The 16114-nt window shown below is 41.7% G+C and overlaps 2 protein-coding genes across 2 annotated transcripts; both read left to right on the top strand.

Annotated features, from left to right (window-relative positions):
• Nucleotides 1-240: 240 nt before the first annotated feature.
• On the top strand, nucleotides 241-3656 carry LOC141684870 (protein NUCLEAR FUSION DEFECTIVE 4). Its single transcript, XM_074490008.1, has 3 exons — nucleotides 241-817; nucleotides 1717-2615; nucleotides 2894-3656. The coding sequence occupies exons 1-3, from the start codon at nucleotides 494-496 to the stop codon at nucleotides 3357-3359; spliced, it is 1689 nt and encodes a 562-aa protein (XP_074346109.1). The 5' UTR covers nucleotides 241-493; the 3' UTR covers nucleotides 3360-3656.
• A 4924-nt stretch (nucleotides 3657-8580) lies between these two features.
• On the top strand, nucleotides 8581-9045 carry LOC141685600 (uncharacterized). The gene is made up of 2 exons (XM_074490692.1): nucleotides 8581-8673; nucleotides 8716-9045. The coding sequence occupies exons 1-2, from the start codon at nucleotides 8581-8583 to the stop codon at nucleotides 9043-9045; spliced, it is 423 nt and encodes a 140-aa protein (XP_074346793.1).
• The last annotated feature ends 7069 nt before the right edge of the window (nucleotides 9046-16114 follow it).

Raw genomic sequence — 16114 nt, 5'->3', positions numbered from 1 at the left:
GAAATAAATTAAAGAATAGAAACAAGTTGAAGATAAAAATAAACATAGTTGATGTTTAAGTAAAACAAAGTCAACACAGAATCTGATCACAAATCTTTTTTTTTTGACTAATTTTGGCTTATAGCCTTACAAATGAGTATCTGTTCTCAACAATTCTCGGGGTGAGCCAGGATCGAACCCAGGATCTGGGACGACAGAGGATAAGCCCTTTACCACTTGAGCTATCCAACCGTGCTCTGATCACAAATCTTACTTGTGAAACATATGTATCAAAACAAACACTGGTAGAGATAGATTTAAGGTCTTAAATTGTTGAGACATGTATGTGGCTACAAACTTCATACGTATCTAATCAACAAGATTTTCATGTCCAAACATTAACAAGACCCCATCAGTTCCGACACAAACCAAAAGAAAAGATCCTCCTAAACTTTTGGAAAAACATCATTCTGCTCAGAGACTGTGATCATTTTAAAGTGCTCAATAAACACAAATGGCTGTTTTAAAAGCTGGAAGTAGACCACCATGGGTGGGTCTTGGAGCTGCAGTTTGGGTTCAAATTGCTGCTGGAAATGCTTATACTTTTCCTTTATATTCTCATGCACTTAAATCAGTACTGGGGTTCAGTCAACAACAACTTACTATGCTTGGAGTTGCTAATGATATTGGTGAAAATGTGGGCATTCTTCCAGGCATAGCCTGTAATAAGTTTCCGCCGTGGGCTGTTTTGTTGGTTGGTGTTTTTGCATCTTTCTGCGGTTATGGTGTTCTTTGGCTTGCTGTTAGCAGGACTGTATTGTCGGTGCCTTATTGGGTGGTAAGTCTATGAATTTTTTCGTTTGTTTTACTTGTATTGTGAAGGCCTGGTTCGTGTTTGCGATAAGTCTCAAGTGTGGTTGCATATTGGGGCTAATTACTTCCTGATTAAGATTTAAGGGCCGATAAATGTTCCAACTCTGTAAGAATAATATATAATTATTTAGTTTAATCTAGAACTAAAGTTACTGTCTATAATTTCTTTCAAAAAATAAGAAAGGCTGCTAAGAAGCTTTATTTATTGGCATCAAAGAAGCTTTATTTATTGGCATCAATTAGGAGAACAGTTGGGGAGATGTTAACAAACACGGCAGTGTAGATGTTTTTCAACAAACGATCAAAAAACTTTTCTTGTACTTTGGGAAAGCAATGCCAAACAGACTTGAAGGTTGCTCTTGCCATTGGCTATGAATTGACAAAACTGCTCTAATAATCCTACCTAGGTATCTTATCATATGCAACAATTATATACTGTAGTAGTGGTAATTCTAAATAGTAAATAGAGGTCACAGTGACATAATTATCCCTTAAATTAGTTCCTGTGTCAGAGATCTCCATTTCCATATATTTAGCTGATTCCTTTGCTGTCCTTTCTGTTTTAGTAGAGAAATTTTACATTTTGACCCTAATGAATTTATCCAGAAATGATTCTATCTCTATCAACCTTGTAATACCCGTTCTGTAGAGAGATTTTATGCTGATATCTTTTATGTAATGATATGGCTATGTGCCCATTAGCTATCTCAGAACAATGTATATCTTATGGAGTAGTTTTCTGCTTACTCTGTTTGGTGTTTCATTTATACTCTGAAGCTATACTACAATACTGTATTTGAGATCTTGATGCGAGTAATAGCACAGACCTCTATGTTCTATAATGCGCATTTCATGCTATCACAGTTGTGGCTTGCACTTTGTGTTGCCACTAATAGCAGCGCATGGTTTGGAACAGCGGTACTTGTTACAAATATGAGGAATTTCCCCCTAAGCCGGGGCACAGTTGCTGGACTTCTCAAAGGTTATGTTGGGATTAGTGCTGCAGTATTCACAGAGGTGTACAGTATGCTTCTTAATGACTCAGCTGCAGATCTGTTGCTGTTTATGGCTCTGGGTATTCCCATTACATGTCTGGCAATGATGTACTTGATTCGTGCATGTACTCCTGCTTCAGAAGTGGACTCGTCTGAGCACATTCACTTTCTTTTTGCTCAAGCTGCGAGTATCACACTTGCTGTGTATCTTCTTACAACTACGATACTGAAAGATATATTATATCTGAGCAAATCTCTATCCTACATTTTAGTTGGCATCATGGTTATTTTTCTAATGTCTCCTCTTGCTATCCCCATCAAAATGACAATATTTCCTGCAAACAATAAGCCTATTCACAAAACTAGTTCTATAGACAACTTGGTTGAAGGAGATAGTGATACAAACCAAACGGATCTATTGTTGACACCATCTTCATCAGCAGCACAACTTGATAGCTACTATGAGAGCGAAGATATTTCGGAAGTTGATATGCTTCTGGCTGTGGGGGAGGGAGCAATAAAGAAGAAAAGGAAACCTAGGAGAGGAGAAGATTTTAAATTTCGTGAAGCTATTATTAAGGCTGATTTCTGGCTTTTATGGGTAGTATACTTCCTTGGGGTTGGTTCTGGAGTTACTGTCCTCAATAATTTAGCACAGATTGGTGTTTCACTAGGGGTTAATGATACAACAATATTGTTGAGCCTCTTCAGTTTTTGCAATTTTCTGGGCCGTCTTGGAGCAGGTGTTATTTCAGAATACTTTGTGAGGTAAACGTCAATTCAAATTACCTTTCTAAGACGTAAAAGGAATGAAAACACTGCCTTACCTGATACAGTAAATTGTCTATTTAATCCTAGAAAGAAGATCTATCTGAGATTATTAAGCACAGCTGTGGCGTTTTGAATCCATTTATAATCCATAACTTAGAAAATTTCTTAACATTACTTTAAGCTGGTTACTCTAGCTTATTACTTTTAGACATTTATAATTGCTATTTTTGATCCACACTTTGGTCACCACCGCCTGTGTTCAATTTGTATTGCAGATCAAAAGCAATCCCTAGAACAATTTGGATGACAGTCACACAAGTGATAATGGTAGTAACATACCTGTTATATGCCTCAGCTCTAAATGGCACCTTATATGTTGCAACAGGATTACTTGGGGTCTGCTATGGTGTTCAGTTTGGTATAATGATTCCAACTTCCTCTGAGCTTTTCGGCTTAAGAAATTTTGGTATAATATTCAACTTTATGCAGTTGGGCAATCCTGTTGGTGCACTTCTCTTTTCTGGTCTGCTTGCCGGGTACGTATATGATACAGAGGCTGCAAAACAACAAGGTTCTTCTTGCTTGGGTCCCAACTGCTTTAGGCTCACATTCTTGTTCCTGGCTGGAGCCTGTGTTGTGGGAACTGTATTGAGCATAATCTTGACGATTAGAATCAGACCGGTATACCAAATGCTTTACGCTGGTGGTTCCTTCCGTCTGCCACAAACTGCTGGTCACTAACTGAGAATATATGAAGATGGCTGCAATGTAGTTGTGGAGTTATTGCATGGACTATGGGTAAGAATAATATAAGCAATCTCTTAGGCGGCCAAGATCTAAGACTTCAGCAATCCGGAGCATATCCGGGACTCGTTATTTTGAAGCATAATTTCTAGTGACGCCCTTCCTCTTCTAAGCACATGTATTCTAAGATTATTAAGTACTCTAATATTCCTAGATTTGGAAGCACCTGAAATCGAGCTTAAAGAATTAATCATATCTAAAGACAAACTGAATCAAAAGAAATGAGTTGATAAATTGTATGAACCAAACATCTATAATTGTATCAACCACCAGAAATGCCATTTTTATACATACTAGCAAGGTGGATTAGTTTTTAAATTGATCCATTAAAGTATAAACTTTCAAAAAAATTGATTTGTTCTCTAACATAAACTCTGTAGACACGGTTTAACATACTATTAGATTCGAGTTTGAACTGAAAAATACATTCGATGATGTTCTCTAGTAATAGTCATTAGATGATAATAATAACTTGAATAGAAATTACTGGAATTCAATTCGATTAATTTAGTCACATGTATATCACAACGACTGAGGCCGAGTAAATTTAGTATTGAAATCAACATGAAATGTCAGGTACCGCTTTAATTTGGACCCGTCCATACTATTTTTCGTTGCGAAATTTTCTCGAGTAATCTAAAATATTATAGTAATCTCTTGTACATAAAAGAAAGCTGAAATGTACTTAGAAAATATCTTAGATAGATATTTTAGATGAAAACTCCTAGAACCTTCTTGAGTGGGAGAATATTGTAAAAGGTTCTACAATCCTCCTTGGAGTAGTATAAATAGAGGAGGTACCCTCATTTGGAGGATCATCTAAGAAGTTGTACAAGCTCTCATTTGTAAACACTAGTACTCTTAATAATAAAAATTCCTCTCTTTCTTCAAAATACTCTAAGTGTTCTTGTCTGTGTTCACTTAGTTGGCTAGAAAGACTTACTTAGTAGTTCTCAGAGGGAGACGAGAGTTAAGTGCCGGCGCGGTTGAACTAAGGGGGTTCTAAGTCCTTGACAACGTGGTATCAGAGCCAAAGATTGCGAAGGGCGTAACTTTGAAGGAAGACATCACGTGAAGTGGAGGAGATGAAGTCACTGATGCTAGCAATGTCAATGACCGAGGAAAGGATGTTATTCCACGCAATGACAAGGACAAGAAGTCTCGAGGCTCAAGTAAGTCCCGTCTTAACCTTGATCAACTTGCAGAAAAAGTTTCTACTCTTGAAAAATCTACGAGTGAACTAATCCCACGTATTGAGCAAATGGTCAATAACTTTGAAGCACTTGAGCATCATATGCTTGAGGAGGCGGAGGAGACAAGGTTAGATCTTGAAGGAATGAAGAATGATATCTTGGACCTTCAAGATCAAGGAAAGGTCCATGAGGAATGCTTGAATGTCGTGGATATTAGGATGGAAGAGGCGATAAATGAGATCAAGGTTCAACTCTCAAGGATTGAGACCGGGATTCGCAATGGGGGCATGGTTACTAGGGAGGCACCAAGGATCAAGATCCCGAAGCCCAAAGTCGTTTGAAGGAAAGAGGGACGCAAAGGAAGTTGAGAACTTCTTATGGGATTTAGAGCAATACTTTGAGGGCATGGAAGTCTCAGATGAGCAAACTAAGGTACGTATGGCTACTCGTTATCTTTCAGATATTGCTACTTTGTGGTGGCGTAGGAAGTGGGTCGATATTGAGAAAGGCCTATGCACCATTGACACTTTTGAGGACTTCAAGAAGGAGCTCAAACGCCAATTTTATCCGGAGAACGTGGTGTATGAGGCCCGAAAGAAGCTAAGGGAGCTACGCCATAGAGGCACCATTCGTGACTATGTTAAGGAATTCACAACTCTTATGCTACAAATCCCAAGTATGACGAGTGAAGATGCCCTATTCCACTTCACGGATGGACTTCAATCATGGGCTAAGCAAGAGCTACAACGTTGAGATGTCAAGAATGTGGATGAAGCTATTGTTGTAGCCGAGTCTTTGACGGAGTTTTAAAAGGGAGAATCATCCAAACCCAAGCCCCATGCTAGGCCTACTACTTTTGGAAAATGTGGGGGAGACAAAGGCTCCAAAGATTACAAGGACAAATGGGAGGGGTACAAGCCGTTTGCCAAGAAGGAAGCTTATGAGGAAAAGAAGAAGAACTTTGTGCCAAAAGGGGGATGCTTTATTTGCAAAGGTCCTCACCCCATGAAGGATTGCCCGAAGTTTGGCTCCCTCTCATCTATGATGGAGCAACAAGAGAGAATCACTGATCAAGCATCCGATGCAAGGCACATTGGATCGATTCGCTTACTCAACGCCATAGAGGCCAAACCGGTGCCAAAACCACAAGGAAGCAAGGGGCTCATGTATGTGGAGGCACTTGTGAATGGGAACAAGGCCCAAACCATGGTAGATACGGGAGCGACTCATAACTTCATTACTTTGGAGGAGGCCAAGAGGGTTGGCTTAAAAATTTCTAATGAAAGTGGGTGGCTCAAGACCATAATGCTAAGGCCAAGCCTTTGGAGGGAGTAGCACATGGCGTCGAGTTACAATTTGGCACTTGGAAAGGGAAGGTAGACTTCTCGGTGGCCCCAATGGATGACTACAAGGTCGTGTTGAAAATGGACTTCCTAAGGTACGTAAATGCTATCCCGATGCCTTATTATAACTCGATGTGTATTATGAAAGAAGGGGCTCCTTGCATGGTCCCAACAATAGAAGGCACCAAGGAGGTGAAGACATTATCGGCCATGCAACTATCTAAGGGATTTAAAAAGGGAGAAGAGACCTACTTGTCGGTAGTCATGAAGAATGATGAACCCAAAGAAGATGGAGTTTCCCTTCCAAATATAATCAATGAAGTTCTAGATGAGAATCAGGATATGATGCCACCGGAGCTACCAAAGAAACTTCCACCAAGGAGGGAGGTGAATCATAAGATTGATCTTGAGCCGGGTGCTAAACCACCGGCTATGGCACCATATAGGATGGCGCCCCCGGAGTTGGAGGAACTTCGGAAGCAACTCAAATCACTCTTGGATGCGGGGCAAATTAGGCCGTCCAAAGCACCTTATGGAGCACCGGTCTTATTCCAAAAGAAGGCGGATGGGACGCTAAGGCTTTGCATTGACTACCGGGCTCTCAACAAGGTAACTATTAAAAATAAGTATCATATTCCCTTGATTGCTGACTTATTTGACATGTTGGGAGAGGCAAAGTACTTCACCAAGGTGGATCTAAGGTCGGGATACTATCAAGTAAGAATCGCCGAGGGTGACGAGCCAAAGACCGCATGTGTGACTCGCTATGGTGCCTATAAGTTACTTGTGATGCCGTTTGGGCTAACTAATGCCCCATCCACATTTTGCACTCTTATTAATGAAATCTTCCACCCTTACCTTGATAAGTTTATGGTGGTATATCTTGATGACATTGTGATTTATAGCGACACGCTCGAGGATCATGCTAAGAACTTGAGAATGGTATTCAAGTTCTTGAGGGAGAACGAGCTTTACATCAAGAAGGAGAAGTGCTCATTTTCCAAGAATGAGGTGGAGTTCTTGGGTCATGTCATCAAGGATGGAACACTAAGGATGGATCGAAAGAAAGTAAGAGCTATCAAGGAGTGAGAGTCGCCATCCAAGGTCCCCGAGGTACGATCTTTCCTTGACTTAGTTAATTATTATCGGAGATTTATCAAAGGGTATTCTTCGAGAGCTGCACCACTCACGAACCTTCTCAAGAAGAACAAAACTTGGAAATGGTCCAAAGCTTGCCAAGATAGCTTTGAGGATCTTAAGAAAGCGATCACGGAGGAACCGGTCCTCACTCTTCCGGAGTGTTCTAAGGAGTTTGAGGTGCACACCGATGCTTCCGACTTTGCTATTGGAGGGGTACTTATGCAAGAGGGACATCCTATTGCCTTTGAGAGTCGCAAGCTCAATGACACCGAAAGGTGCTACACGGTACAAGAAAAGGAGATGATGGCGGTTGTTCATTGCTTACGCACTTGGAGATACTACTTGTTGGGCTCATACTTCTCCATCAAGATGGATAACGTGGCCACTAGCTATTTTCAGTCACAACGAAAGCTTACTCCTAAACAAGCTAGGTGGCAAGATTTCTTGACGGAGTTCGACTTTTCCATGGAGTACAAATCGGGCAAGGCAAATGTTGTGGCCGACGCCCTAAGTCGGAAGGTGGAATTTGTGGCTATTACTCAAGCCACGGAGGATCTTTTGAAGAATATTAAGGAGGGATTGTATCAAGACCCCGTGGCCTCCCAACTCATGACCATGGCAATGGAAGGAAAGACAAAAAGGTTTTGGGTAGATGACGAACTTCTCTACACAAAAGGAGCAAGAGTTTACGTTCCTAGATGGGGAAGTTTAAGGAAGACCTAACTAAGGGAATGCCATGACACAAAATGGGCGGACCATCCGGGGTAACGAAGGACTTATGCACTTCTAGAGGGGAACCACTTTTGACCCCAAATGAAAGATGATGTGGAGGCCTATGTGAAGACTTGTCTTGTGTGCCAACAAGACAAGGTGGATAATAAGCAACCGGAGGGTCTACTCGAGCCACTCCCTATTCCTACTCGACCATGGGAGAGTGTCTCACTTGACTTCATCTCGGCCTTACTCAAGTCCGAGGGTTTTGGCACTATCATGGTGGTAGTGGACAGATTTTTTAAGTATGGGACGTTCATAGCAGCCACCATCGATTGCACCGCTGAGGAGGCCGCACAGTTGTTCTTCAAGAATGTGGTTAAGTTTTGGGGGCTCCCCAAAACCATCATAAGTGATCGAGACTCGTGCTTCACGGGGAAGTTATGGCGAGAATTGTTCAATTACTCGGGGTCCGAACTACACTTCTCTACTAGATTTCACCCCCAAACCGATGGACAAACCGAGAGAGTGAATGCTCTACTTGAGTGCTACTTGAGGCACTTTGTGGGGGCTAACCAAATGGATTAGGCAAAGTTATTGGAAATGGCTCAATTCTCCTATAACTTACAAAGGAGCGACGCAACGAATAAGAACCCGTTTGAGCTCACGACCGGCCAACAACCCCTAACCCCTCATTCTGTTGCACACCAATAAAGTGGGCAAAGTCCGGGAGCCTTGCACATGGCTAAGTCTTGAGAGGAACAAGCGGATATGACGAGAGCATATTTAACCAAGGCGGTCAAAAAGATGAAGAAATGGGCGGATGTTAGGCGACGACCAATGGAGTATCATGTGGGTGACAAGGTAATGGTCAAGCTTCTTCCCCAATAATTTAAGTTTCGAAAGGTGCATAAAGGGCTCATTCGCAAGTATGAAGAACCATTTGAGATAGTTGGAAAAGTTGGAAAGGTGTCATACAAGGTGCAACTACCTTCCAACATGAAGATTCATCCAGTCTTTCATGTAAGCATGCTAAAGCCTTACCATGAAGACGTGGAAGACCTCTTAAGGAACGACTCATCTCGCGCACCTCCATTAATGACAAAGTCATTTGAGCGAGAAGTAGATGAGGTGCTGGCTGATCAAGTCGTTCGGCATCGAGGCATACCACCAAGTACCCAATACTTGGTTAAGTGGAAAGGACTACCCACAAGTGAGGCTACATGGGAGAATTAACAAGATTTGTGGCAGTTCAAGAGGCAGATTCTCGATTATCACACGTCGACGAGGGCGTCTCCGAATTAAGTGGGGGAGAGTGTCACACACCGCTTAAATTTGGACCCGTCCATGCCATTTTTTGTTTGTGGAACTTTCTAGAGTAATCTAGAATATTATAGTAATCTCTTGTACATAAAAGAAAGCTCTAGAATCTTATGCAATGTACTTAGAAAATATCTTAGATAGATATTTTAGGTGGAAACTCCTAGAACCTTATTGAGTGGGAGAATATTGTAAAAGGTTCTAGAATCCTCCTTGGAGTAGTATAAATAGAGAAGGTCCCCTCATTTGGAGGATCATCTAAAAAGTTGTACAATCTCTCATTTGTAAACACTAGTGCTCTTAGTAATAAAAGATCCTCTCTTTCTTCAAAATACTCTAAGTGTTCTTGTGTGTGTTCACTTAGTTGGCTAGAAAGGCTTACTTAGTAGCTCTCAAGGGGAGACAAGAGTTAAGTGTTGGGCTTGCTGAGCAGGCCTAACTCCACATTAGTATGATATTCTCCACTTTGGGCCGAGCCCGCACGGATTTATTTTTGGGCACCTCCCAAAAGGCCTCATACTAATTGGAGTTATTTGGCTGCTTATATTCTAACAAACTGCCCCTCCCACAAACGATGTGGGACAACTCCTAACAATCTCCCCCTTCACACATCGGGCCCAACACCTGTCGGATCTGCCTCCTGATAGTGTGACCAGGCTCCCCCTCGACCCATACTGAAATTTCATCTGGCTATCTGCTCCCCTTAGGCCCATACTAGAAGGTCCGTCTGCCTTTTCCTTGAGCCATTCTGGGGCAAGCCCATCTGCCTCTTCCTAGGTCACTTCTGGAGCCCATCTGAGATTGTTTTGGACCGTTTCAACCATAGCTCTGATACCACTTGTTGGGCTTGATGAGCAGGCCTAACTCCATATTAGTATGATATTGTCCGCTTTGGGCCGAGCCCGCACGGATTTATTTTTGGGCACCTCCCAAAAGGCCTCATTCTAGTGGAGTTAACTGGTTGCTTATATGCTTGCAATCTGCCCTTCCCACAAACGATGTGGTACAACTCCTAACAATCTCCCCTTCACACATCGGGTCCGATACCTGTGTGATCTGACTCCCCCTTGACCCATACTGGAAGTCCATCTGGCTATCTGCTCCCCCTAGGCCCATACTGGAAGGCACGTCTGCCTTTTCCTTGAGCCCATTATGGGGCAGGCCCATCTGCCTCTTCCTGGATAATTTCTGGAGCCCACGTGAGATTGTTATAGACTGTTATAACCATAACTCTGATACCACTTGTTGGGCTTGCTGAGCAGGACTAACTCCACATTAGTATGATATTGTCCGCTCTGGGCGGAACCCTCACGGTTTTGGTTTTGGGCACCTCCCAAAATGGCTCATACTAATTGGAGTTATCTGGCTGCTTATATTCTAGCAAACTGCCCCTCCCACAAACGATGTGGGACAACTCCTAACAATTTCCCCTTCACATATCGGGCCCGACATCTGTCGATTCTGCTCCTTCAGTGTGACCAGGCTCCCCATCGACCCATACCGAAAGTCTATCTGACTATCTGCTCCCCTTAGGCCCATATTGGAAGGCCCGTCTGCCTTTTCCTTGAGCCCATTCTGGGGGAAGCCCATCTGCCTCTTCTTAGGTCACTTAGGGAGCCAATCTGAGATTGTTATAGACCGTTATAACCATAGCTCTGATACCACTTGTTGGGCTTGCTGAGAAAGCCTAACTCCACATTAGTATGATATTGTCCGCTTTGGGCCGAGCCCGCACGGGTTTATTTTTGGGTACCTCCCAAAAGGCCTCATACTAATTGGAGTTATCTGGCTGCTTATATTCTAGCAAACTGCCCCTCCCACAAACGATGTGGGACAAATCCTAACAATCTCCCCCTTCACACATCGGGCCCGACATCTGTCGAGTCTGCCTCCTTCAGTGTGACCAGGCTCCCCCTCGACCCATACTGAAAGTCTATCTGGCTATCTTCTCCCCCTAGGCCCATACTAGAAGGCCCGTTTGCCTTTTCCTTGAGCCCATTCTGGGGCGAGCCAATTCTGGGGCAAGCCCATCTGCCTCTTCTTAGGTCACTTAGGGAGCCCATCTCAGATTGTTATAGACCGTTATAACCATAGCTCTGATATCACTTGTTGGGCTTGCTGAGCAGGCCTAACTCCACATTAGCATGATATTGTCCGCTCTGGGCGGAGCCCTCAAGGTTTTGGTTTTGGGTACCTCCCAAAAGGCCTCATACTAATTGGAGTTATCTGGCTACTTATATTCTAGCAAACTGCCCCTCCCACAAATGATGTGGGACAACTTCTAACAATCTCCCCCTTCACACATCGGGCCCGACATCTGTCGATTCTGCCTCCTTCAGTGTGACCAGGCTCCCCCTCGACCCATACTGAAAGTCTATCTGGCTATCTGCTCCCCCTAGGCCTATACTGGAAGGCCCGTCTGCCTTTTCCTTGAGCCCATTCTGGGGCAAGCCCATCTGCCTCTTCTTAGGTTACTTAGGGAGCCCATCTGAGATTGTTATAGACCGTTATAACCATAGCTCTGATACCACTTGTTGGGCTTGCTGAGCAAGCCTAACTCCACATTAGTATGATATTGTCCGCTTTGGGCCAAGCCCGCACGGATTTGTTTTTGGGCACCTCCCAAAAGGCCTCATACTACTGGAGTTATCTGGCTGCTTATATACTAGCAAACTGCCCCTCCCACAAACGATGTGGGACAACTCCTAACAATCCCCCCCTTCACACATCGGGCCCGATATCTATCGATTCAGCCTCCTTCAGTGTGACCAGGCTCCCCCTCGACCTATATTGAAAGTCTATCTGGCTATCTGCTCCCCCTAGGCCCGTACTGAAAGGCCCATCTGCCTTTTCCTTGATCCCATTCTGGGGCAAGCCCATCTGCCTCTTCCTAGGTCACTTCTGGAGCCCATCTGAGATTGTTATGGACCGTTTCAACCATAGCACTGATACCACTTGTTGGGCTTGCTGAGCAGGCCTAACTCCACATTAGTATGATATTGTCCGCTTTGGGCCGAGCCCGCACTGATTTGTTTTTGGGCACCTCCCAAAAGGCCTCATACTAATTGGAGTTATCTCGCTGCTTATATTCTAGCAAACTGCCCCTCCCACAAATGATGTGGGACAACTCCTAACAATCTCCCCCTTCACACATCGGGCCCGACACCTGTCGGATCTGCCTCTTAATAGTGTGACCAGGCTCCCCCTCGACCCATACTGAAAGTCCATCTGGCTATCTGCTACCCCTAGGCCCATACTAGAAGGCCCGTCTGCCTTTTCCTTGAGCCCATCTGCCTCTTCCTAGGTCACTTATGGAGCCCATCTGAGATTGTTTTGGACCGTTTTAACCATAGCTCTGATACCACCTGTTGGGCTTGCTGAGCAAACCTAACTCCACATTAGTATGATATTGTCCGCTTTGGGCCGAGGCCGCACAGATTTGTTTTTTGGGTACCTCCCAAAAGGCCTCATACTACTGGAGTTATCTGGCTGCTTATATACTATCAAACTGCCTCTCCCACAAACGATGTGGGACAACGCTTAACAATCTCCCTCTTCACACATCGGGCCCGGCACCTGTCGATTCTGCCTCCTTCAGTGTGACCAGGCTCCCCCTCGACCTATACTGAAAGTCTATCTGGCTATCTGCTCCCCCTAGGCCCATATTGGAAGGCCCATCTGCCTCTTCCTTGAGCCCATTCTAGGGCAAGCCCATCTGCCTCTTTCTAGGTCACTTCTAGAGCCCATCTGAGATTATTTTGGACCGTTTCAACCATAGCTCTGATACCACTTGTTGAGCTTGCTGAGCAGGCCTAACTCCACATTAGTATGATATTGTCCGCTTTGGGCCGAGCCCGCACGGATTTATTTTTGAGCACCTCCCAAAAGGCCTCATTCTAGTGGAGTTAACTGGCTGCTTATATGCTAGCAATCTGCCCTTCTCACAAACGATGTGGGACAACTCCTAACAATCTCCCCCTTCACACATCGGGCCCGACACCTGTGTGATCTGACTCCCCCTTGACCCATACTAGAAGTCCATCTGGCTATCTGCTCCCCATAGCCACATCTGCCTTTTCCTTGAGCCCATTCTGGGGAAGCCCATCTGCCTCTTCCTAGGTCACTTCTGGAGCCCATCTGAGATTGTTTTGGACCGTTTCAACCATAGCTCTGATACCACTTGTTGGGCTTGCTGAGCAAGCCTAACTCCACATTAGTATGATATTGTCCGCTTTGGGCCGAGCCCACACGGATTTGTTTTTTGGGCACCTCCCAAAAGGCCTCATACTACTGGAGTTATCTGGATGCTTATATACTAGCAAACTGCCCCTTCCACAAACGATGTGGGACAACTCTTAACAATTTCCCCCTGCACACATCGGGCCCGACACCTGTCGATTCTGCCTCCTTCAGTGTGACCAGGCTCCCCCTCGACCTATACTGAAAGTCTATCTGGCTATCTACTCCCCCTAGGCCCATACTGGAAGGCCCATCTGCCTTTTCCTTGAGCCCATTCTCGGGCAAGCCCATCTGCCTCTTCCTAGGTCACTTCTGTAGCCCATCTGAGATTGTTTTGGACCGTTTCAACCATAGCTCTGATACCACCTGTTGGGCTTGCTGAGCAGGCTTAACTCCACATTAGTATGATATTGTCCGCTTTGGGCCGAGCCCGCACGAATTTATTTTTGGGCACCTCCCAAAAGGTCTCATTCTAGTGGAGTTAACTGGCTGCTTATATGCTAGCAATCTGCCCTTCCCACAAACGATGTGAGACAACTCCTAACAATCTCCCTCTTCACACATCGGGCCCGACACCTGTGTGATCTGACTCCCCCTTGACCCATACTAGAAGTCCATCTGGCTATCTGCTCCCCCTAGGCCCATACTGGAAGGCACATCTGTCTTCCAGTATTAATATCATATTAATGTGGGGTTAGGTCTGCTGAGCAAGCTCAACGTTAAGTGCCGGTGCGGTTGAAGTAAGAGAGTTTTAAGTCCGTGACAAAAAGCACACACTTAATAACAGCTACCACATATCTTAAGGTAATGGATTGGTGGGCTTGGGTTAAAGCAGCAGCTCGTAAGGATGCGAAATACGCTAACATGGGTGCTGCTTTTTGTCCCTGTCTTCGTCCTCTGTTATCTTGTACGTTATACTAAAATAAAGTATAGCTTAAGTAATTATATTTTATATGTTAAACTCCCCTTTAAAAATTTATATCATCAAATTTATGTGTCAAGTTTTCATCAATTTTGCTGCTGATTTCATCTTCCACTAACAAGTCCCTTCTCGTAATTTATTTTCAACCTCTCTCTTTCATTTATTTTCTCCCGTAATAATCTCTCTTACCTATTTCTTATTTCTCTCCTACCTATTTCTCATTCTCTTTCTTGCTCATGTTTATATTCTTAAATTAATAATTTTATTTTCTTCACTAATTTTATATTATTCAAAATTAATTTTATTTACATCAATATTCATTATTATATTTTAATATTTAATAAAAAGTTGATAATCAATATTTGTAGTTTTGGGTAATATTATTTTTTTAAGTTTCTGCGTTTATAATTTTATTATATTCTCATTATTATGTATTATTATATTAATATATATAATTTAAATTAAGCTATTTCAAAATAATTTTTTTTAAATAATTATAATATAACCGAATATTTAGTTAATTAACATTGAAAATATCGCGAGTTTAAAGAAAAGAATGGGTATAAAATAATCGTTTTCGCTAGAAAGAAAGGAGTACATTATTTCAGAAAATATTAAAATTTAGGATTTATAAAAAAAAATGTTAGCAATAATTAATATATATGTTATGAATTACCAGAATAAGTTGGGCGGGCCTATACTTGGGCAGTTGTACTTTTTACATATGATTATACTTGGGACATTTTTTGTGTCATGTGCACTTTATTTTGTTAATTTTTTAGGAGTGTTAGCATATCAAAAAGACTTTCAGAATTGTTCAGTTAAGTGTTTTATCGTGGTTACGAGCATCTCCGATTTTGATTAATCCCATATTAATTCTTTGTTAAGCACGTGATCAACCCAATTTTTAAAATTTGATTAATTTTTATATATTTTTCTTAATTAATTTATTACAAATAAACTTTTATATATAATATAGAATTTTAATTAAATTTAAATAATTATAATTATATAATATGATATATATATATATGAACTTATAAATTACTACTAAAATAAGAATATTAAAAATAAATTTAATTTAAAATATAAAATGCGTCAATACCATCAATATCGTTTTCGTGTTCATTTTGGGCCTAGGTTTTCGAATCAGACTAGATTAATTAATACCCAATTAATTATGTGTTTGAGATTTATTTTTGGCCCGTATCAATATTTTATTTATTAAAATTTAGAAAGTAATCTACTACAAAATGAATTGGTCCTAATTAACGTTTTTAAATTAATTCATCCTTAGTAAAAAATCATAAGAGCATATCGAATCACGTATAACTCTTAGCTAAAAATTAGTAATACATATTATAAATAGAAAATATAGAGATTATGTAAAATAAATTCATCTCTAATTGTACATTTCCCTTATTTATAAATATAGTCAACATGTTGATATTGTCTGTAAGAAATCTGTAAAAAAAAAATCATATATTACCGTTTTGAAGTAATATATTATATTTATAATAAAATAAAATTTTAATAACATATTATTTTTAAGGTATAGTCAATATTGTCGAAATATAATGTTCAACAAATTTTACATATTAGTCTACATGTCCAATTTAGCTCATCAATTATAACTAACGTTTGGAGATGCTCTAACTAGTCATAATCAATAAATTTAAATTTTTTAATAATTTCGAGGGACTTAGATAATAATCTAAATAGACTATAATGTACATGATCAACTGAAGCATAAAATAGAAATTTTGACATGGCACCGCCGAGTGATCCTCTACTCGTCATGAGATAACCAAACACTGGGATAAA

Source organism: Apium graveolens, chromosome 9 (genome assembly GCF_009905375.1).
Source record: "Apium graveolens cultivar Ventura chromosome 9, ASM990537v1, whole genome shotgun sequence".
In the NCBI taxonomy this organism is placed as follows: Eukaryota; Viridiplantae; Streptophyta; class Magnoliopsida; order Apiales; family Apiaceae; genus Apium; species Apium graveolens.
Note: the sequence above shows the minus strand (reverse complement) of the source record. Positions and strands in the feature narration are given on the sequence as shown.

Excerpts from the sequence above, each read along its gene's own strand:
- LOC141685600 (XM_074490692.1), top strand. The coding sequence starts at position 8,581 with ATGACGAGAGCATATTTAACCAAGGCGGTCAAAAAGATGAAGAAATGG. Across the intron at positions 8,674-8,715 it reads AGTATCATGTGGGTGACAAG|GTGCATAAAGGGCTCATTCG; the intron begins GTAATGGTCAAG and ends AAGTTTCGAAAG.
- LOC141684870 (XM_074490008.1), top strand. The coding sequence starts at position 494 with ATGGCTGTTTTAAAAGCTGGAAGTAGACCACCATGGGTGGGTCTTGGA. Across the intron at positions 818-1,716 it reads TGTCGGTGCCTTATTGGGTG|TTGTGGCTTGCACTTTGTGT; the intron begins GTAAGTCTATGA and ends ATGCTATCACAG. Across the intron at positions 2,616-2,893 it reads ATTTCAGAATACTTTGTGAG|ATCAAAAGCAATCCCTAGAA; the intron begins GTAAACGTCAAT and ends TTTGTATTGCAG.